This window comes from Macaca nemestrina, chromosome 9 (genome assembly GCF_043159975.1).
Source record: "Macaca nemestrina isolate mMacNem1 chromosome 9, mMacNem.hap1, whole genome shotgun sequence".
Classification (NCBI taxonomy): Eukaryota; Metazoa; Chordata; class Mammalia; order Primates; family Cercopithecidae; genus Macaca; species Macaca nemestrina.
In genome coordinates this window covers 117,616,284-117,638,156 of record NC_092133.1, presented here as the reverse complement: position 1 = coordinate 117,638,156, position 21,873 = coordinate 117,616,284, and the positions used below count along the sequence as shown (strand labels likewise).

At 41.0% G+C, this 21,873-nt stretch overlaps 1 protein-coding gene across 2 annotated transcripts in view; it reads left to right on the top strand.

Annotated features, from left to right (window-relative positions):
- LOC105480007 (glutamate decarboxylase 2) overlaps window positions 1–18,242 on the top strand; it is an 87,148-nt gene extending 68,906 nt beyond the window's left edge. For both annotated transcript variants that reach the window (XM_011738419.3, XM_011738420.3), the window contains 4 exons: window positions 1,161–1,310; window positions 8,093–8,200; window positions 8,530–8,619; window positions 16,563–18,242. In XM_011738419.3, coding sequence (XP_011736721.1) covers window positions 1,161–1,310; window positions 8,093–8,200; window positions 8,530–8,619; window positions 16,563–16,736 — 522 coding nt within the window. In that variant the 3' untranslated portion in view covers window positions 16,737–18,242. The remainder of the gene's footprint in view (window positions 1–1,160; window positions 1,311–8,092; window positions 8,201–8,529; window positions 8,620–16,562) is intronic.
- Window positions 18,243–21,873: the final 3,631 nt, after the last annotated feature.

The following is a 21,873-nucleotide window of genomic DNA, read 5'->3' as shown; positions in this document are numbered from 1 at the left end:
TGAAAAATAATGAATGGATTCCAATATATGTGAAGCCTAAACTACAAGGTAGAGTCCAGTTCTGTCGTCTACCATTTCAACACTCCGTCTTTTAAAACTGTAATTGCATTGCATTGTGTTTTAGTGTGGACAGTTTTCAGAAGTGTTCTCACTTCTAACTTCAACTAAGTGATCACACTTTAGTCTTGTCTTCTTTTGTCATGAATCACAAAAGAAACAAAACCAAATGCCAAAGCTTTTGTGAAATCACAATTAGAAGAGAACAAAATAGTCAGAGGCATCCAGTGGTTCGTGACAAATTGAAACACAGGGTTTTTAGTGAAGAGACTGGCGATACTATTTTAGTCGGAAAACATGATTCAGTCACTATTCTATGGAATAATTCAATCACTTTGCCGCCCATTTCCATAGTAAGGTTACAGTGCTAGGACAAATGAATGGCCATTGACGATGAGACTTTCCACTTAACTATCTCAAGGAATTGAGCATGCGAACGCAGCACTGAAGCTCTGACCGTTCTTGAGAGAGGAACATGACATTTGAAAGATTGGTTATTTAAATTCATCTCAAAATTGCAATGTGTGTGTGTGGCTTTTTTTTTTTTTTTTTTTTTTGTAGATTTCAGCATATAAACATGATAGCAATGAGCTGTCTTAAAAGTCATGATTTCCAAAGGCAGCTCAAACTCCCTAACAGCTAAATGATAAAGTACTTGAACTAGATATGGATGGAAATACTAGAAGAACCACACCAATAATATTTCACAAAACCAAAGAGTTTCCAAAATATTTTAATCACAACGAAACCAGAATAGTAGGATGTTCTCCCAAAGAAAGAGAACATTTAAATATAAATGTGTGCTCTGATTATGATTTTTATTTATCAGTTGATTTTTACAAATGCCTTCTCTTAAAAGGGAGAGTAAAAGTGTAAACGTGTCCTTGCTAACCTCCATGACATTTGACCCTGAGCCATTGTCCCACAGAGTTGACCATTACAACAACCTAGACACTCCTGTCCAGAATTCTTTTTTTCGTTTTGTTTTCTTTCTCTAAGATATGCAATGTCTCTTACTTTTATTTTTTTCTTATTAATTTTTACCAATATAAATCTAATGAGTTGTCAGTAGAATTTCCTAAATTTTCTCTTCTCTCTTGTAGGGATTGATGCAGAATTGCAACCAAATGCATGCCTCCTACCTCTTTCAGCAAGATAAACATTATGACCTGTCCTATGACACTGGAGATAAGGCCTTACAGTGTGGACGCCACGTTGATGTTTTCAAACTATGGCTGATGTGGAGGGCAAAGGTGAGTGTGTATGGACCAGCTAAATGACAACTAATCTGGTCACCGCTATTATGAAATATCAAAAAAGTGATTTCCAAATTGAAATTCCTTACCCAAGATTTGCTTTCTCTTTTTTTTTTTTTGAGAGGAGTCTCTCACTCTGTCACCCAGGCTCGAGTGCAGTGGTGCGATCTCGGTTCACTGTGAGCTCCACCTCCTGAGTTCACATCATTCTCCTGCCTCAGCCTCCCTAGTAGCTGGGACTACAGGCGCCCGCCACCATGCCTGGCTAATATTTTTTTCGTATTTTTTAGTAGAGATGGGGTTTCACCGTGTTAGCCAGGATGGTCTTGATCTCCTGACGTCATGATCCGCCTGCCTCGGCCTCCCAGAGTGCTGGGATTACAGGCGTGAGCCACCGCGCCCGACCTTGCTTTCTTTAAACTTAACATCTAAATACCTTCATTCAACATGAGGAAAAATATAATCAAAACCATTGTTTGTTTCTTTTCTAGCCAAATTGATTCAAATGCTCACTCATCTAGAAAACAAATCCATTTTGCTTTATATAGCAGAACAGCTTGAATTTTAACAGGTGTTTATTGTTATTGTTGTTGGTTTTTGTCTGCTAACGTGGTTTTTACCCAGTGATTGATCACCTGGGTAGGTGAATGCGCTCTGAAAGCATAGGTTTGGAGAACAAAAAAGAAAAAGTAAAAAGCCCACCATGATAGCTTATTTTTTGACATTTCAAGGGATAACTTCTAGTTACAAAGCTTTTTTCCCCCTCATCTCCCAAAATACCTACTCACCTCCTTTTATGTAGGTTCTGTGTTTCCCTCTGAATTTAACTGTAGGTGATCCCTCCTTTTTTCATCAAGGAAAGCTCACTAACTAACAGTGTGCAGGACTTGCTTGGACCTAATTGTAGCCTTCCAGGAGCCTACGTTTATGTTTAAATGGAAGCAGGCTGGATAGGTCAAAGATTTTATTTTTAATTTTGACCAGATTCTTAACTTAAAGGTCACAAATTAGTGCCTGCCCAGCCAGCTTCATTTATCTCCTGCAGGAGATAAATAGACAGAGCTAGCTGTATATACTGTAGAAGCTCAAATGCAAAAAGAGGATTCGAGGAAACCTGACATAAGAGAGTGAGAAAGGGAGCAATTAAAGATGTCAACCTTAATAACAGAGTCTCTCTAAAGGAAAAGATGTTGATTTGGAAATAAAGCATTACAATGGGAATACATACGCCGTAGTAAACTGTATGCAAATTCATAGGAGGTAAAGGAAGACAAAAGTTTTTAAAGGAAGAAATGTGGAAGAGTACATAATTGTTTTGAGATAAATATCCTTGGTTACAAAGATCAATAACAAGGGTGATGCAGTCCGAGGCTGGATAGGCAATTGCTAGGCAGATGTCTTTGCAGAAGTATTTTTTTGTGTGTGTAAGGTTGTGGTGACCTTTGAGCAAGGTTATAATTTTTGCAGTCTTCTGTGACAGTTTTTGTTATCCGGTATACAAGGCATGAGAACCCTCTCTTCATGGTTTCCTCTGGCTCTGTCTATCAGGGTTTTCTTAACATTCGTGACTCCATTTTTATTCTAATGGTGTTCACAAGGGAAAGCTGGGATACCATGAGGTCCTTTATGTTTGGTGGAGAGGATATACATTTGGCTCTCAGGTGTGTAAATAGCCTACTTAAAGAAGTAACATGCTCAGTCCCATAAGAAAATGCCAATAACTTGGTCAGCAGGAGTGAAGTGTACCAGGGTAAGACCAGTGAATGGGATCTTCTGCAAGTCTGTGTAAAAAGGTAGGAACCTTGTCCACGGCAATGAATTCCTTGTGCTTTTGTTTATAATTTTGTTAAAGTAACCTAAATTACTTTAAGCAGCTTAGATGATGGGGTTCTTAACAAGAAAAAGAGGGAGTTTTTGAGTGAAGCAATGCAATCCACAAGTATTTTATGGAATCTCCTTTAAGTCCATTCTGGCAAAAAGGTGCAGTTTAAACAGAAAGATGGTCTTGCTTAATGAAGAAGTAACTCTTGGGTGGTTTCCAGGGATGGCTGGACTGTACGTCCTTCAGGGAAGCCTGCTTAATGGTGTTTACTCCAGCAGAACGTTTTTTACATGTTGCTAAATATCAGGCAGCTACAAGAAGCTGAATATCAGGAGCTTTACATGAAGTGAAGCTCCACAGTGTTGCCCGGTAATGGTGGAGTGATGGGCCCCCTTCCTCTTTTGAAAATTGACAGCCCAACAACAACAGGTCCCTGGTCCCCGCCACCCAATGGGAGACTCATTCTGCTAGCAATGACACTTTCATTTGGAAGAAAAACCCAAAGCAATCAAGAATGTAAAGTATTGATGTACCTCCAAGCTGCTTTAAAATGAGCAGGTCTTTCATTTCATTGATTGGTGGGGATTACAAAATGATTAATGTAAATATCAGGTAGCAAGCTGAGAAAACCTTGATTTCTGAATATTGTGCCATGTTCCCTCTTACTTCAAGGATCATTCTTTGTGTCTTTTTTCCCCTGTGGTGTTTTTATTAAGATAATGATCATCAGCAATATTTACACAAAAATGTTTCTGTCACGGTTCATCAGATTCTGCTGCTCCCTTTCCATCTGAAGCCTCCTCTCCAGCAGGGGCAGCCCAGGTTCTTAGAGAAATAACATGGAGGGTATCAAGTGTGAATCGAACAGCAGGACCAGATGAAGCCGGAAATAAAGGGAAGGGCCCCATGAAGTCACTGGGGAAGGGGATAAAAAGAGGAAATCACAGCCACTGCATTACTTATTCTTTTACTTCTTTGTGGAAATACCTCAAATATCTAGACATCTAAGTGGCAAAAACTTACACTTTGTTTTCAATCTAAACCTTTGTATTTTTTTTTGAAAAATGAAATGATAATCATTATTAAAGTAATAAGCTTAGTTCTACAATCTAGATAAAAGGTGAGGATAATTGTACTCTCACATCAAAGCTCTCCCTCTAGCCATGCCGGCCAGGGAAGAAGTCATCCTTTTCCTGCAACAAGAGCCATGAAAGAGTTGGCTATGATGTTGAATCTTGCCTCCCCACAGGAATGAGGAAACAATCTGGATAAGAGTAAGGAGGAGGAGGAGGAAGAACATAGCATTAATTCAGTAAGCCCTCTGTGATCAGACCTGCCTGGAGAATTCGGTGTTTTCCACATTTTCTCCTAAGAAAAACCCCATGAAAAATAGCCTAAGTATAAATTATTATTATTTGAACTAATCTGCTAATGACTAATGGAGCTAAATGCACTGATGACAGCCATCATATTAAGTCCAAATTAACTTGATTAGAACAAATTTATGCAAAAAATAAGACCCCTGATTTAGGATGCTAAGAGGCATACTAGCTGGTTAAGATATGGATGTTTATCATCAGCAGAGGCCCAGTGCCTACTCTCGACTCTCTTCTTACGGAGTCGGCCTTTCATTTTGTCTGCATTTTATTAAATAATCCTAGGACCTAATGATTACTTCCCAATGTTGACAGATTCCTACAGTGGCTAAAACTCAGTAGCCAACAAAAGTAAGTAAATAAACTTAAAATTACATCTCCCCAACACTTTTTTTTTTTTTTGAGATGGAGTCTCGCTCTGTTGCCCAGGCTGGAATGCAGTGGTGCAATCTCAGCTCACTGCAGCCTCCATCTCCCGGGTTCAAGCAATTCTCCTACTTTCCCTTTTTAGGCCTACAGGAATGGCTTCATTTATAACAACCAAGGTTTCATAGCAAATCTCTGTGTTTGTATATAGTCATACAAATCAGCAGTTTTCCTTGGGTTTTTTATGATTAGCTTTGCTAATTAAAAATGTGGAAAAAGAGGGACTGGCAAATGGCTGGAGGAAAAAAAACATCAGGAAAAAACTTATTAAAGGGAAATGGACATCTGGCGTCCTTTGCCGAAAATGACAGAATGTTTACTTTCTGTCTAAAATGAAATTTATTTTAACAAGTAGATATTCAGCATCTATTATCGTGTCTGATACTGAATGGAATAAAGAGGCTTTCATTTTCCAGACAGGATAAGACAAATGCACAGAAATCCATCATAAAAGACAGATTAGGACTGATCACAAAAGAAATCCAGACACATCTGGGGAATTTAAAGGATGGAGAGCTCATTCCTAATTTAAGAATCGAGATGATTTGCAAAGAGATGGCCTTTGAGATGGGACTTGAACAGGATAGGTAGAAAAAGTAGGATTTCACCCAGCAGTGCTGTGAGAAGGCCATTCCAAGGAGTGGTTGAGCAGGAGTTCAGTGCGTATTATGAGAGTAAGGGAGAGTCTAATTGACTGTGAAGGGCAACTTGGGAGCTACGTTCCAGGTGAGAAGTAACAGAGCCTGAACTAGGGTGGGAGCAGCAAAAATTGAGATAACAGCAAGGGATTCAGTAGTTATTTCAAAAGCACTGTCTCTGGGGCCTGAGAATGTTTATAAAAGCGTTTCAGGAAGCAGAGAATGATCATGACCCACTCCCCAAGACCACATGGAGGCAGCAGCTGAATACTTGGATGGTGAGATTGCTGAAGAAGATCACATAAACATTGTTCATCTTCCTAAAATTCTGGTTTGGGAGTCTGAGGTGGGGCTTAAGAATCTACATTTTTAACACAAATAATCCGGTTCTGATATAGATCATTCCTCAGAACATACTTTGTAAAAGGCTTCAAAGTTATTCACTTATTCATTCAACAAATATACATTGAGCACCTAATATGCGCTCAGCACTGCTCAGAATGTGGAGGATTTAACAGTGAACAAAAGAAACATAAACCTGTGCACTCATGGAGCATGTGTTGCAGCCAGGTCAATCTCAACTAGTTCTAACGTGTGAGTCAGGAGGAGCTAAATAAAACCGTCTTTCTCCAGAAACTCCCCCAGCGGAATCTTGACACTGGGGTCCAGCCTTTCATTTAGGAGTGCCTGTCCGAGCCTTCAGCATCCTGCACAGGGGTTCAGGCTAAGGGGACGTGATCCCTGATAAAGTTTGACATGTGCTTCTGTCATTCTCACAGTAAGAGCTGCGTGGCATGTGATTTAATGGATGAAAGTATTTAATGAATGAAAGAATTTTGAAGAATCTCTCAAAAGCCTCTAAAACCTTGAAAATAAAATGTGGATCTTAATCCCATAAATATTCAATATGAACGGGAGGCACCCAGGGCACACTAGAGTTTTCCGTGTCACTCCCCATGTATGTCTTTAGCCCCCAACTAATGGGGCAGTCACACGACCCCCATCATCCCCATAGCAAGGTCCCAGACCAGGGGAACCAGAGGTCTCACACTCTGGTCTTTAGTAATCCCATTGCTGTTGCAAGGCAAACTCTTCTTCATGGGAAATCAGAGAGGCATCATCATTCCCATCTGATCAGAGAGATTAGCCAATGCCATTCAGCAGGACAGGGTCAGAGTCAGACTGGTCATGCCATATCCAAGATCAGATATGCAAAAGTTTAAACCCAACTCCAGACGGTCCAAAGGATCCAGGTTGGAGAATAGCAATCAGCTTCCCTCCCTTCTACTTACAGTCCATCCCAAGTGAACCCAAACTGTCAAGTCATTCCAAACCAATTATAATCTCCTTAGCACTGACAGACGCACAGAGCTCCTGGTATGGGTGCTGGCCAAGCATCAGGCGTGAGCCCAAGCCCTTCCTGGGGAGGCATCAGGAACCCATCAACCTCCTTGAGCTGATCAGCCGGGGCAGCAGTCTCTAAATAAGTGAATTTCCAAACCCATTTGATTTCTCCAGGGCAGCTTGTTCTTAAACCTGCTTCATACGTCACAAGTCTCTGGGCTCTGTTGGGCGCCCTTAGCTGAGATGATGTGATCTTTTATGAAACAGGCAAGTGGGCCCATCTCATCTCCATTACAATTGCTTTCTCTAGGTTCCCTGCTGGAGAAGTTACTGGTAGGCAGGTTCAAAGTGCTTCTGAGATGAGCATTGGCTTTTTCTCTAAGATTTCTCCATCAGCACCCAGTAAACACCCAAGGAGATAAGAGGAAAGCTATTTTGAAAAGTAACTCTCTTGTGTGTCCCGATGTCAGTTAAAACAGCTCCAGTCCAAGACTGTTGTGTTGGTTTTCCTAAGTCTGGATCCAGGGCTTCCAGAGCCAGAAACTAAAAGAACTCAGTGATAATGTTCACTCATCACAGACACATGAGTCATTTATCTGCCCCCAAAGGAGAACTCTACAGAGCTTGACCGGCTAACAAAGCATCTGGGTACTCCCTAAAATTCCTGCATCCATTTGTTCAAAGAATTCAATGAGTACCTACCCAATTTGTTCCGTATCAGGTACACTGGCAGACAAAGATGGGCTCTGGGAATGGAAAATGTACACATTGGAGGGGGACTAAGCAGGCATTCTGGAGGGTCTCCAGTGATGCTTTTTCTCTGCAGGAAGAGAGTAGCCCAGCCCTCCTGTTATTAATGACTTCCATGATTACTCCTGTGAATAGCAGAGGCACATTTTCCCCTTGAGTAGTCAAACTAATTGCCTGGGGAATGGAGGCTCTGGAAGAAAAGGAGTCCCGTGTAGAAAGCAGTAATGAAGGGGAACAAAAGCACCTGACGGGGAGAGCATTAAAGAGAAAACAGCGCTGAAAAAGCCTGTGGAAACAGCCCTGTGTCGGGAAAGTGCCAGACGAGGCTGAGATGGAGGCGGCAGGATGACCATCAGTCTCCAGGGAAATCACTTCCTCCGCACTCTTAGCCTGCCTAATGAGCTGTGTCCTTCTCTTACCTAGGGGACTACCGGGTTTGAAGCACATGTTGATAAATGTTTGGAGTTGGCAGAGTATTTATACAACATCATAAAAAACCGAGAAGGATATGAGATGGTGTTTGATGGGAAGGTATGTATTTGGATTTCTACAATCCCAGAAAGTTTAGTCAATTCCAACCCTCATCACTGATATGATGTAAATGATGTGCTGTCCAGGTAAGTGGGACTGTCACAGAGGGGAGCAGTGGATGACGGGGTAGCTATTCTGAGCTGGAATAAAGACCAAACTCACCAAATAGTCCATAGAACTTTGTCGAAATCATGCCCTCCAATGGCAATTCCTGATTGAAAAGTGGGAATTGTGTTCTGAACCTGCTGAATACATCGATTTAAAATGTTCTTAGAATTTTCAAAATTGCCAGCCTGGGCCAAATATGAATCTTCCTTTCCTCTTTGTAGCCTCAGCACACAAATGTCTGCTTCTGGTACATTCCTCCGAGCTTGCGTACTCTGGAAGACAATGAAGAGAGAATGAGTCGCCTCTCAAAGGTCAGTGCTCCAAGCTCCTCTGATACATGCGTGTATTGAGCCTTTCATGTGCACGTCTTCTTTATGACGTATGCCTGTGGCCTTAGGAGAGAGCCCACCTGGGTGCATGGGCCCACTCCCATCTGTGGACTCCCACAGAGCCAGGACATATAGAACCTGATGTATGCAGACTTTTTTTTTCTATTTTTCTTTTTCTTTTTTTTTTTTAAGATGGAGTCTCTCTCTGTCTCCCAGGTTGCAATGCAGTGGCGTGATCTCAGCTCACTGCATCCTCCAGCTCCTGGGTTCAAGCAATTCTCTTGCCTCAGCCTCCTGAGTAGCTGGGAATACAGGCACCCGCCACCACGCCCAGCTAATTTTTGTCTTTTTAGTAGAGACGGGGTTTCAATATGTTGGCCAGGCTAGTCTCGAACTCCTGACCTCAGGTGATCTGCCCGCCTTGGCCTCCCAAGTGCTGAGATTACCGGCGTGAGCCACTGCGCCTGACCTATGCAGACTTTTAACAACTCTATTTGCTTGTTTTCTGAGAGTGAGTTTATGATGTCCTAAAAGAAGCAATCAGGCGATAAGCTTTGCTGGCATTCACAAAGCAGCGAGGACATTGCTGAAGTTCATTGCTGTTCCAAGTGAAACTGGTGCTCAGTTACAAGCACAAAAGAGACTTCAGGTACCAGAAATGGTTAGCAAGCAATGCTGCTGCTGACCCTCTTGAGCTGCCAAGACCAAGGCTACCCTGGGGGTGTCCTTAGAGCTGTGATGACCCCCAGAAGGTAGGATGGCAAAGAGCAATAATAATAGCCACTGTTTTCAGTGTGTATTGTGTCCCAGCTCAATATCAGGTGTTAGGTCACTTAAAGCCTCAGAGCAACCTGACATGGGAAGGACTGTCCACCCATCTTGCTGATGGAGAAACTGACACACAGGGAGAAAATGTAACTCCCAAAATCTCACAGTAAGTCTGAGGGCTTGAGCTTTAAATTGTACTGTGGTCAGTAAGACACCCTTTATCTTTCATCCTCTCCTGCTCCTAGCACTTATACATGGATGAAATATGACTTGCAATGCACATCGAAGCGAATATGCAGGACCTGTCACCATGCGAAACTAGGGATGGTTGTGTAGACTTAGATCTCAGAGTTGATTTGGTTGGTTTGGGGGTTCTTTTCATTTATCATAAAAGAGGGAACCTCCTCCAGTCACTGCCAAAAGCCCTGCAGGCTGTCCCCTCACTGCTCAGGAGTTTGGGCTGCCTCATTGACCTTTGGGAACACTTTAGTTCCTTCTATGTAAAATGAAGAAGAGGATTTTGTGTATATATGAAACCTTCACTGAAGCTTTTACATGTTAACATCTGCCCTTAAGCAACCCAGGATCAAACTCTCATCAGGAGAAAACTTCAACTTGGCTGAGGTCTTTAAACCAAGCCTCCTAATTAGAGTAGTGATTCGCAATCCTGGTCATACATTAGAATCATCCAGAAACTTTATAAAAGACACTAGTGACCAGGTCTCACCCTGAAAATGTAATCAGATTGTGCTTGAATGGGCCTGGGAATGACTGAAAGTTATCCAGATGATTCCAATGTGCAGTTCAGCTAGAGAACCCCTGATCTAGAGGAAAAAATGGAAGAAAGCTTCTAGAACCAGGATCCATGGCGCATGTGTCTGAGGTGGAAGGGGGTGTGGTTGTGTTTGATGATTTAGTGAAGTTGGTTCATTCCAGGAAATCAAGCTCACAAGGTGGGAGGGAATGAGTAGAGGTCGCATTGGATAAGATGATTGGTGCAGGCAATAACAACGAGAATGGGGGTGCAGGTGTCTGCTGTCATTTAAGAGGAAAAAATTCATATTTTTCCTGGAATTTTTATGGTATACCTTCATAATGTAAAATTTCTTAACAATGACTTATTTAACCAGTTAGTTAGAAATTAGATGCCTCCATTCTTTTTGCCTTTCACTTCCTCGTTGAACTGACTGACCAGAAAGAGAATCCACAGACTAGTTTGGCTGATTTCATTTGTTGAATCAGCCTAGTATCACTGGGCTGAGGGATGGAGCAAGATGGGAGTACAGAATAAAAACATTTTTTTCATCATTTTCTGAACAAAAATCAACTCGGAGACTCCCCTGTTTAAATATCACTCTTTAAATGCCTCCTAGGTTTCAGCACCTCGTATGAGCTGTAATGAGGAATGGGGATGGAGATTGTTTCCTGGAGATGGCAATTAGAATATTAGTAAACTGTTTTTATACTGTTGACAATTCAAGTACGAAAATCTCCGGGGATTGCAAAATGAATTCTCCTGATTTTTCTCCATTTTTATCATTGTAATCAAGATAATTCAGCAATTCAGATTTGGAAACGAAAATAGAACCACATGAATACCAAGTTTAACTTTTGTTCATCTATGCCAATGATTTTTTTCAGACTTTCTGGAAAGTTCTTTATTAAGTGTGACACCCTTAAAGTATAATGTCCAGGAACCAGTAAAATATTCATACACATGCGCGCATGTGCGCGCGCGCACACACACACACACACACACACACACACAGTCCCAGAGGGAAAAGAACTGAGGTGAAATAATCTGTTGTCCAGTATGGTAGTAATAGCCACATGTGGCTCTTCATATTTAAATTTAAATCAATTAAAATTAAATTCAAATTCAACTAAAAATATGGTTCTTCAATCGCACTAGCCACATTTTAGTTGCTCAACTTGTGACCAATGGCTGTTTTATGGGATAGCACAGATATAGAACATGATGGAGATCACTGCACAGAGTTCTCTTGGTCCATGCTGATATAGACCCAAAATGGGGGAAATGTGGAGTTTCCTGTGCAGTTTATGGGAACCAAAAGAACAAAGTTAAATTCTGGACAAGACAAGGCAGAGAATTACTCTTTGTACCATCTTGCCTGATTCATAGCTGTAGTGCACAGTAGGAACTCAAAAATCATTTGTTAGGCTAAAATTGTATCTTAGTCTGGTTGGGCTGCAAAAACAGACTAATATAGACTGGGTAGCTTATAAACACAGAAATTTATTTTGCACTGTTCTAGAGGCTGGGAAGTCCAAGATCAAGGTCCCTGTAGATTCCGTGTTGGGTGGAACCCCTACTTCCTGGTTCATCAATGGCCTTTTCCTCCCTGTATCCTCACTTGGCAGAAAGAGGTCAAGGGAGTTCTCTGGGGCCTCTAAGACTGTGCCTTCCTGACCTAATCACCTACCAGAGGCCCCACCTCCTAATATCATCACATTGCGGGGTTAGGATTTCAACATATAAATTTTGGGAGGACAGAAAAATTCCGTCTATAGCGAATACCTTAGGCATATTCCAGAATAAGGAAGGGAAACAACATTTAGGAAACCTAACAGTGGCTCGTAAGCCTTTTTCCAGAGTGCACTAGTTTGGGGACAAATATCTGGATAACAGAAGTTATTAATAAAGCAAGTACAGTCATACCTTCATGGGGGTGGTAAACACGAGAATCCAGTCAGTGTGCTTCCTGCCCTGTCAGGACTATGATCTTGCAGATGGCGCTGTGTCGCTGAGGCAGTGTAGACAATGAATGCTTGGAGCATTATGGGGATGTGACACCGCACACATACTTTAGACACAGGGAGGGACGCAAGTAGGCTGTGCCAATGTTTACCAAACAAGAATCAAAAGGGCTGGTCTATTGATAACTTCTTGTGTTTCTGGTTCTTCATCTTCTTATTTTAATTTTTGTTATTGTTGATCACTATCTGGTTCTGTCAGCTTTTATAGTCCTACACTGATTGGTGGACTTTTAAAAGGTTAGCAGTGGATTTAATACTAAATTTGTAAGGAAGCAGCCTGGCCTTATATTTAACACAGACTCTTTGAAAGTCTGTGTTATTACATGCAATAGAGGATTTAATTGGTGAAATTTTAGTATTTTAGAATTTTTTTGTTTTGTTTTTAAGACAGGGTCTCACTCTGTTGCCCAGGCTGGAGTACAGTGGTGCCATCTGGGCTCACTGCAAACTCCATCTCTCAGGTTCAAGAGATTCTCCCACCTCAGCCTGCCGAGTAGCTGGGATCACAGGCGCACACCACCACACCCAGCTAATTTTCATATTTTTTGGTCAGGACGGGGTTGGGACGGGGTTTTACCATGTTGGCCAGGCTGGTCTCAAAAGCCTGACCTCAAGTGATCCACTCAGCTTAGCCTCCCAAAGTGCCGGGATTACAGGCATGAGTCACCAAGCCTAGCCAATAGTTTAGAATTTCTCATTTAATTATTCTGCTTTTACATTTTTCAAAAATTTCTTGCAGTCTTCCAAAATGTAAAAACAAAAAAGTTTTCTAAGACATCGTGAAAAATACATTTCTGTGATATCTTTTTTTTTTTTTTTTTTTTTTTTTTGAGACGGAGTCTCGCTCTGTAGCCCGGGCTGGAGTGCAGTGGCCGGATCTCAGCTCACTGCAAGCTCCGCCTCCCGGGTTTACGCCATTCTCCTGCCTCAGCCTTCTGTGATATCTTTTAAGTTTATTTCATGATGCTTTACTATGCACCCTCTTTGAAAGAGACAAATGTGGATTCCAGTTATGGAAGAGTCCCCTAGTTACTGCTTTCTAAAGGACTAAAAAAGCTAACGGCACAAGAGAGAAGACAACACCCTAAAATTCTTAAGGCAGCCCCAAAGAGCTCTTGTTGACTACACCTTTAGTGAATTCTTCAACGTGCAACCACTCTTTCTCAACTCGCGTTCTTCGTTTAGGAAAACTAAGAATACAACCAAAAAATACAAAAGCCTAGAAATAAGTGAAATCTCTATGTATTTCATCCAAAAGACCACCGGGATGGCTAAATAGTAGAAAGGAGAGCTTTATTGGTGATACCAGTTTGCAAACCAGGAAGAGACAGCCTGCAGCATGTGCGGAAGGTGCCCTCTCTTCCAAGAGGGGAAGGGCAGGTTGGGTTTTATGCCTCACAGGGCCTGTATCACACAGTAGAGTCAGACATATTCAGTAGGTTTTGGGGAAAAGGTATCCATATTTATGGGGGGAGCCGAGCACATGCAGAATGAGTAAACATATATGTAGCATACATCCCATGTTCACTTCAGGGCAGGGTTTTAGTGTTAAAATGAGGTAGAATTTGACTCTTTATGTCAAAAGGTGAACTGTAGGACGTAAACACAGCTTGTGCACCACGTCTATAAGCTGCTCAAACTGGCTTAAGGTCTGCCGTTGCTTACCAGGAAAGAATGTGTGTAAGGTCAGTCTTCTGTCCAGTCAGAGTTATGGTGGTCTGGGTAGTAAATCAGGGTGAGGAGGGGGTCTCATAGCACCTATTGTTAGGGAATTTCAATCATTAGGAATTTAGTAATTTGCCCCCCAGCCAGGCCCTAAACCCTGGACCCATCTTAGTTGATAGAGGAATGTCTATTTTGGCCTCACAGATCACATATATTCATCAGAATAGTCCGAATCTTATTTTCCTTCTTCACTTGCAATGAGTGAATATACCACGAAGTAGAAGTTCATGTTCCAGCTAATTTTAGTTCATCCACATTTTCTGGAAGCAACCAAAAGTCATATGTGTTTAGACAGCTGTGATTTCTGCCAATTCAGCTTGCTTCAGGAACTGAGGGGATTCAATCTTACTTTATGCCAAAATCTGTTTGCTTGTGGCTGTTAGCATTAATCTTTTAACCTTTGATTCGCATTCATCTGAAAAGCTAGAGATGATTGTCCTTAATAATTAGTGCCATTCTGTATCGTTGCTTGGATTGCCCATGAAAACTAAATGAGACTTTAATTCACTTAGTAAAGCTCTGTCATTATTTTATCACTTCTAAAGAGCAAGCATGATTTATTACACAAATGAAACTAAGGAATAGTTATGTGACTTGTCCTTAGATTCCTGCAGCCAAGTGGATTTGGAATTCCTTTTCTAATTTGAGATTTATCTTCGCAGGAACCATATTGAGTTGACATGCCTCACAACATAAAGGATAAATTTCATGCCCCTTTGGCTGGAATATTCTAGTAGATCTATTTTCAGAAGTTAATCCCAGACTTGAGATATTTAAATTCTTCTTATTTATTCCCTGGGATGTGCCCAGTGCTCTGCATACATTCTTAATGCTTTAGGTGAAAGAAGGATCAGTCCAAGAGAAACATTCCTCCCCATGGAACAAGGGGTGGGAAGGGATATAAGAACTCAACCTAGAGTCAGAAGATCTCAATGCTGGAATCATCATCCACATTCGTTTTTAGATAAGGAAATTAGGTTCGGAATGAGAAGTGAAGGTGAAGTCTATCTGTTGACTTTGTCTTTGGTAACTAACAAATGATTGGACCCAATGGGAGCGTTGCTGATTTTATGCATTGGATACTTTGAAGATGAAAACTTCATTACAAACCAATGATTAATTAAGAGTTGATATTTATAAGTCACATGTTCATAACAGCATTCCATTTGAATTGAACTGTCCATTTAAGATAAATCCAGCTATGATAGAAGGCATGGTCTCCATTTTGAGCTGAGTTTCTGACCACATGAAACTCAAATAAGTCTAAAAGTTTCTCTGATATCTATCTACCATTTGCAGCAACGAAGATCAGATATTATATATTTACAAACTCCAGTGATAAATATATGTGGATAGATTGTATGTACGGTTAGACATGATTTAAGTTTTTGCCTCTTCCTAGATAGCTGTTTCTATTATGCAACTCTTTATAGCAATAAGAATTTAGGACTCCCCCAACACGTACCAAGCACTGTGCTGGTAAACAACAACAACAAACAGAGTAGAAGACGCTGTGTTTGCCCTCCAGGACCTGACAGTTGAGGTAGAGAAAGAAAATGTATTTGCTCAGAAGTAAGAGGATAGTAGGAAATTAGCATATAGTCAGAATCTATGGGGAAGGATCATGGATCATATGTTTACAGCTTAAAGGAAGAGAGCTACTGATGGACACTAGAAGTCAGGAAAGGCTTCATAGCAGTTCTAGGACTGTGGTGGAATCTTGAAGTGTGTGTAGGATATGAACCAGAAGAGAAAAGGGATGGATTCTAAGCACAGAGAACAAGTATGACATAGTAACACTGACGACAAGTGTGAAGGGACAAAAATACATATAATAAATTCAAGGGATATTTAATAAAGGAGTCTTGTCAGAGTTGAAGATTCATTTTGGTGAACGGTGGAAGATGAGGCCTCAGAAATGGATGATGAAAGGTCTCTGAACTGAACTAGAGTTTAAACTTAATTTCATACACAATAGAGAACTATCTGAGGCTATAATCAACAATCTGACATAAATAGAGTATAATCTTGTCTGTGGTATGCTATCCTGTCTGTGATATGCAACATATGTTAAGTCCTTGTGGGTTCAGCTTTTTGTCCCAGCTAATTCATTATCATTATTAAGGATTATCTTTCAATATATCTTACAAAGTGAGGCACTGCAAAAAGAGAACGAAAAGAAACTAGAAAGCTCTAGGGTTTCAAGAAAGTTGCCAAAAGTCTGCTTATTTTCATATATCACCTGATACTGAAACTTACATTTTGGTAACAATCCTCTGAACTGTTTTATTTCCAATGTTTTTAAATTTACTGTGGCGGGAAAACACCCCCAAAAGTCTTGCTAACCCATTTAGCCTGTGGCCAATACTAGATTCATCTCGTCCTCCCAAAACACTAACTGGAAAGTCAAGGACAAGGTGACAGGCACCTGATAGTCTATCACTTATTCCTCTTATCACCTGCAGGATCTTGAATGTGTTAAACTGTTCTAGTTCTCTGATCCCAAGAAAACTTGGAGGTAACTCTTTCAAGAGAAAACAAGTAAGGTTCTGACTGTTGAGCTAAAAACTAAAGACACTGCTTGCTGTTGGGTTCTTTGACTCAGGGGAGAGTCCCAGGAGAAAGTCACCATGCTGATATGGTCTGTCCCACAGGTGGCTCCAGTGATTAAGGCCAGAATGATGGAGTATGGAACAACAATGGTCAGCTACCAACCCTTGGGAGACAAGGTCAATTTCTTCCGCATGGTCATCTCAAACCCTGCAGCAACTCACCAAGACATCGACTTCCTGATTGAAGAAATAGAACGTCTTGGACAAGATTTATAATAACCTTGCTCACCAAGCTGTTCCACTTCTCTAGGTAGACAATTAAGTTGTCACAAACTGTGTGAATGTATTTGTAGTTTGTTCCAAAGTAAACCTATTTCTATATTGTGGTGTCAAAGTAGAGTAGAGTTTAAAAATTAAACAAAAAAAGACATTGCTCCTTTTAAAAGTCCTTTCTTAAGTTTAGAATACCTCTCTAAGAATTAGTGACAAAAGGCTATGTTCTAATCAATCAGGAAAAGCTTAAAATTGTTATAAATACTTCCCTTAATTTTAATATAGTGTGCAAAGCAAACTTTATTTTCACTTCAGACTAGTAGGACTGAATAGTGCCAAATTGCCCCTGAATCATAAAAGGTTCTTTGGGGTGCAGTGAAAAGGATAAAGTAAATATAAAATGTATGTTGACAATAAAAACTCTTGCCTTTTTCATAGTATTAGAAAAAATTTCTAATTTACCTATAGCAACATTTCAAATGTATTTAAATACATATAATTTTACAAAAGGAAAATATATATATTAAAAAAGATATCCTATTTTGTAACATATAGATTTTTATTTTATATGGGTTGTACAAACTGCAGGGGCAGATATAAAAACTAAGCCAGATTTTTTTTCCTTTCTCTTAATGGAGGCACAGTAAAACACTTAGCGAAGTTATTTTGAAACACTGACCCACAAAATTCTTAAAAGGTATTATTCCTTCTTTCTATACATGTTATGGCTTATCACATCTCTAAAGTTAGTATTTCAAGACAAACACAAAAGAATACTGCAAGTTTTTTAAAATAATTGATCCCATTGGCAATAAGATTCTCTTCCCCTTGAAGTTTTCCACCCTTTTTACTCTTAGCGGACTCACTGCAAGTGTGACAAGCCAGGCTTCATCTCAGATTAAATTAGGGTAATTGTCTCTATTCTGCTTTCCAATTTGGCCTGTTTTGAACAGAAGGTTGATGCTCGTTCTTGAGGCATCTTCCAAATAGTATTCTTTTATTAGGTCATTTGAATTAATTAGAGAAAATAAAAATAAAACCTAATCAGCCTGAGCAAAGAGGAATGAAGCACACTCCCAGAATGTGGTGAACCCAGAAAATTAAAGTTGGCCTTGGGAGAAGAGATCTCTGTGGGACAATAATGACATCATCCTGGCGCCATATTGCCACTGTCCAGGAAAGAGAAATTTACTTTCAGGACAGCTGCGCATTTCCATCCCCTCCCCGTTCCTCCCCACAAAGTCTCTCCCACCAGACTGCCTACCACTGGGACCCAAAATAAATAATTTATATTCCATGGGTGATTGTTTCTCATCCATGAAATGAGCAGCCTCTCACCCTAGATTTTGAGGCATTATCTTAAGATTTTCCTTTATCCATCTCCCATCAAGATCCAAAGTGACCAGAATATGCAGAAATAACAAGATCCTTAGAATTCAAAATAGTATTTTTAAAACATCCTTCTTTCCCTGTGAACCTGATAGAAAAACCTGAGCTAACAAAGGCTTCCATAGATATTTATGGGGTCACACGTCGTCAGATTCCAAGTGCTGATAGGAGAACAATAGATTCATATGCAGACTGCAAATGCAAATTTAGGAACATTCTCCATTTCTGAATGGACCAGGCAGTTCAATACTCAGACTACAGGTATACAAGGGAAGAGAGAAGACCCTGCCCTTCAACAGGTAGAAATGCCCTACAATATAACATATAGAAATGCCCTATAATATAACCACAGGATCTAGCCATCTGAAATTTTCATAAGCTTCCCCCTACATTATTTCTCCTAGGTTATATGCAAAAACAGTGATAACTTGATATGAACAAAGCTTTAGGCCTTTTCTGTCTAGAAAGCAAATGGGTTCACTATGACAATTAGAAGTAAACTCTTCTGTGCCACAGAATTTCATGAAGGAATAACCTTCCATTCTAGGCTTTGTCTAATGGCCAAACATCCCTTTCCTTTCTCAAAACTGCCTGGCCTGCTGAGAATAAGCACATAGCTGCCCGACTGTCTGGAGCCTCAGGCCCAAAGGTTCCACTTCAGAGACAGAGATACTAATTGATCCAACCTGCTGTCCTTCTTGGAGAAGACATTGCGGCCCAATGCCCTAGTGAACCAACCCTGCTCTACTCCAGGATGCTTTATCTTTTGGGTTACAGATCCTAGATTGTGAACTGCTGCTGCTGCTTTTTAGGTTAATGAGATAGTAAAATTTTAAAGGACAATTTGTGCCTATGTGTGAAATTCCAGCAAAACAATTCTAGCAAAAACAATAGCTCTTCTTCCCCACTCCCCTACCCCTTCCCAGTACTCCTTCAAATTGGCCGAGAGCCTTGCTCAGGCCTGTGCAGGGAAATCCTTGCCAACTGTAGCCCAAAGAAGAAAGCAAATAAAAGCCTAGTAGGTCCCAGTAGTTTAATAAATCATCTTGAAAGGAGATGTGTAATCAGGTCAGAAGAGAGGGAAGGAGGAAGGGAGGGAGGGAGGGAGAAAGGACAGAAGGAAGGAAGGAAAGAGGAAGGAAGGAAGGAAGGAAAGAGGAAGGAAGGAAGGAAAGAGGAAGGAAGGAAAGAGGAAGGAAGGAAGGAAATGGAGGAAGGAAGGGATGGAGGGAGGGAGGGAGGAAGGGAGGGAGGAAGGGAGGGAGGGAGGGAGGGAAGAGGGGAGATTATTTTGAATATTAGCCCAAGTTCCCAGTGCCATGGTCTTTATGTGGGCCCATTCTTTACAAGTCTTAGAAAAGTTTGGTTTTAGCTTTAATCAGAACTGGCATGGCCATTTTTATTTATACAGCAATATTGTGTTTATCATTTAAAATACTTGAACAAACAAGTGTGATATGTCTTTATCTGAGACCTATGCATGGTATGGACTTTATATACCGTCACAGGATGTGAGGAAAGAAAAGGAAATCAATTCTGTCTGACTGTGTTGCCTTTATTATCTTGATAATACTGTCTTGTCACCTCAGATTGGGGTTGTGCACTTTAGATCTGAACTGTACAGTGTTGCAAATCAACATGTGTTCCTGTAAAAGCTTGTACAATATATTATTGATATGTCTTTTTCTGTGTGGTAGCTGTATTGAACTTTGATATTATGAAAACTACATTTGCATCTGTTCCTGTTCTCTCTCTCTCTCTCTCTCTCTCTCTCTCTCCTCTCTCCCCGCTAACTATATGCCCTCCACATCGGCTCTAATAGAGAACATGCCCTCAGCTAAGCCCCCTACTGAGAAACTTCCTTTGAGAATTGTGCAACTTCACAAAATGCAAGGTGAACACCACTATGTCTCTGAGAACAGACGTTACCAATTATGGAGTGTCACCAGCTGCCAAAATCATCGTAGGTGTTGGCTCTGCTGGGCACTGGAGTAGTTGCTAATCTTCAGAATATGGACAAAGAAGGCACAGGTGTAAATATAGTAGCAGGACGAGGAACCTCAAACTGGGTATCATTTTGCACGTGCTCTTCTGTTCTCAAATGCTAAATGCAAACACTGTGTATTTATTAGTTAGGTGTGCCAAGCTACCGTTCCCAAATTGGTGTTTCTGAATGACATCGACATTCCCCCAACATTACTCCATTACTAAAGACAGAAAAAAATAAAAACATAAAATATACAAACATGTGGCAACCTGTTCTTCCTACCAAATATAACCTTGTGTATGATCCAAGTATTTTATCTGTGTTGTCTCTCTAAACCCAAATAAATGTGTAAACGTGGACACATCTCAGGCTGTGGATAATTGTTCTGACTTTGTCTCATAGTGGAGATGATTTTCAACAAATTGCTAGAATCAAAGGCCCTTCACTTGCCAAGGAGCTTAAAGTGTCTTTAGGTCTTTTGTGGGGGAAAAAAAAAAGCTCTTCTGCAGGTGCCCACACTGTAGCTTCTGAAGGATATCTTTGCCCCACTCTGATTTCTCCTTCAATCAGATCTGATATTTTTTTAAAACATATTTTATTATGGAAAATGTCACATACATAAAAAGGTAGAGAAAATAGTATAAATTCCTGTGTTGCCTTCACCCAGATTCAACATCTACTGATTATGAGCCTGAATCTTGTTTCATCCATTCCCCCACCCTTCTCCCTCCCCGACGTCCCCAACACTAAATTATTTTTATATGAACCTCTAAAAGATTAGTAATTTTTTTTTGAGCCAGAGTGTCACTCTGTCACCCAGATGGGAGCGCAGTGGCGTAATCTCGGCTCACTGCAACCTGTGCCTCCCAGGTTCAAGTGATTCTCCCGCCTCAAGCCTCCCAAGGAGCTGGGATTACAGGTGTGCACAACCATGCCCAGCTAATTTTTACTTTTTTTTGAAATGGAGTCTTGCTCTGTCGCCCAGGCTGCAGTGCAGTGGTGCAATCTCCACTCACTGCAAGCTCCACCTCCTGGGTTCACGCCATTCTCCTGCCTCAGCCTCCCGAGTAGCTGGGACCACAGGTGCCCACCACCACACCTGGCTGGTTTTTTTGTGTTTTTAGTAGATACAGGGTCTCACCATGTTGGCCAGCTGTTCTCGAACTCCTGACCTCAGGTGGTCCACCTGCCTCAGCCCTCCAAAGTGCTGGGATTACAGGTGTGAGCCACAGTGCCTAGCCTGGACTCCTTTAAAAGAAAAAATGTCCTTAATACCATTATCACAGCTAAAAGTATAGCAATATTGCCATGACAATGTCAAATATCCAGCTACTGTTCACATTTTGCCAATTCTTAATTTCACAGCGAAGTCCATGGCCTGTGGCTCAGAAAATCTGGTGAGGCTACGTGTTTCAGGACAGCGGAGACACCTACAATTCAGGCACACAGTACAATGCCATGTATGCACTGCTGTGCATATGCTGTGTGTATTTTCCAGTGTACTGAGTCTATTTCTGGACTTCTGTGAGTTACAAGTTCTGGTCTTGTGTTCAGGCGCTTTGCTCCCAGGCTCTCAGGAGCAGAGGATAAGTGGTGTGCTCAGGTTAAAAGCTAGAAAACCAGAGGAATTTAACAGATGGAATAGATACGCCTGATGTGCTTTGTCGGGTCCAGGTTGCCTGACAGGCTTGAGTTGCCCCTAATGGTAAAATTCTGGATGGAGTAAAGAGATACGATTTTAAACAGAGATGGGATACAGGAGGA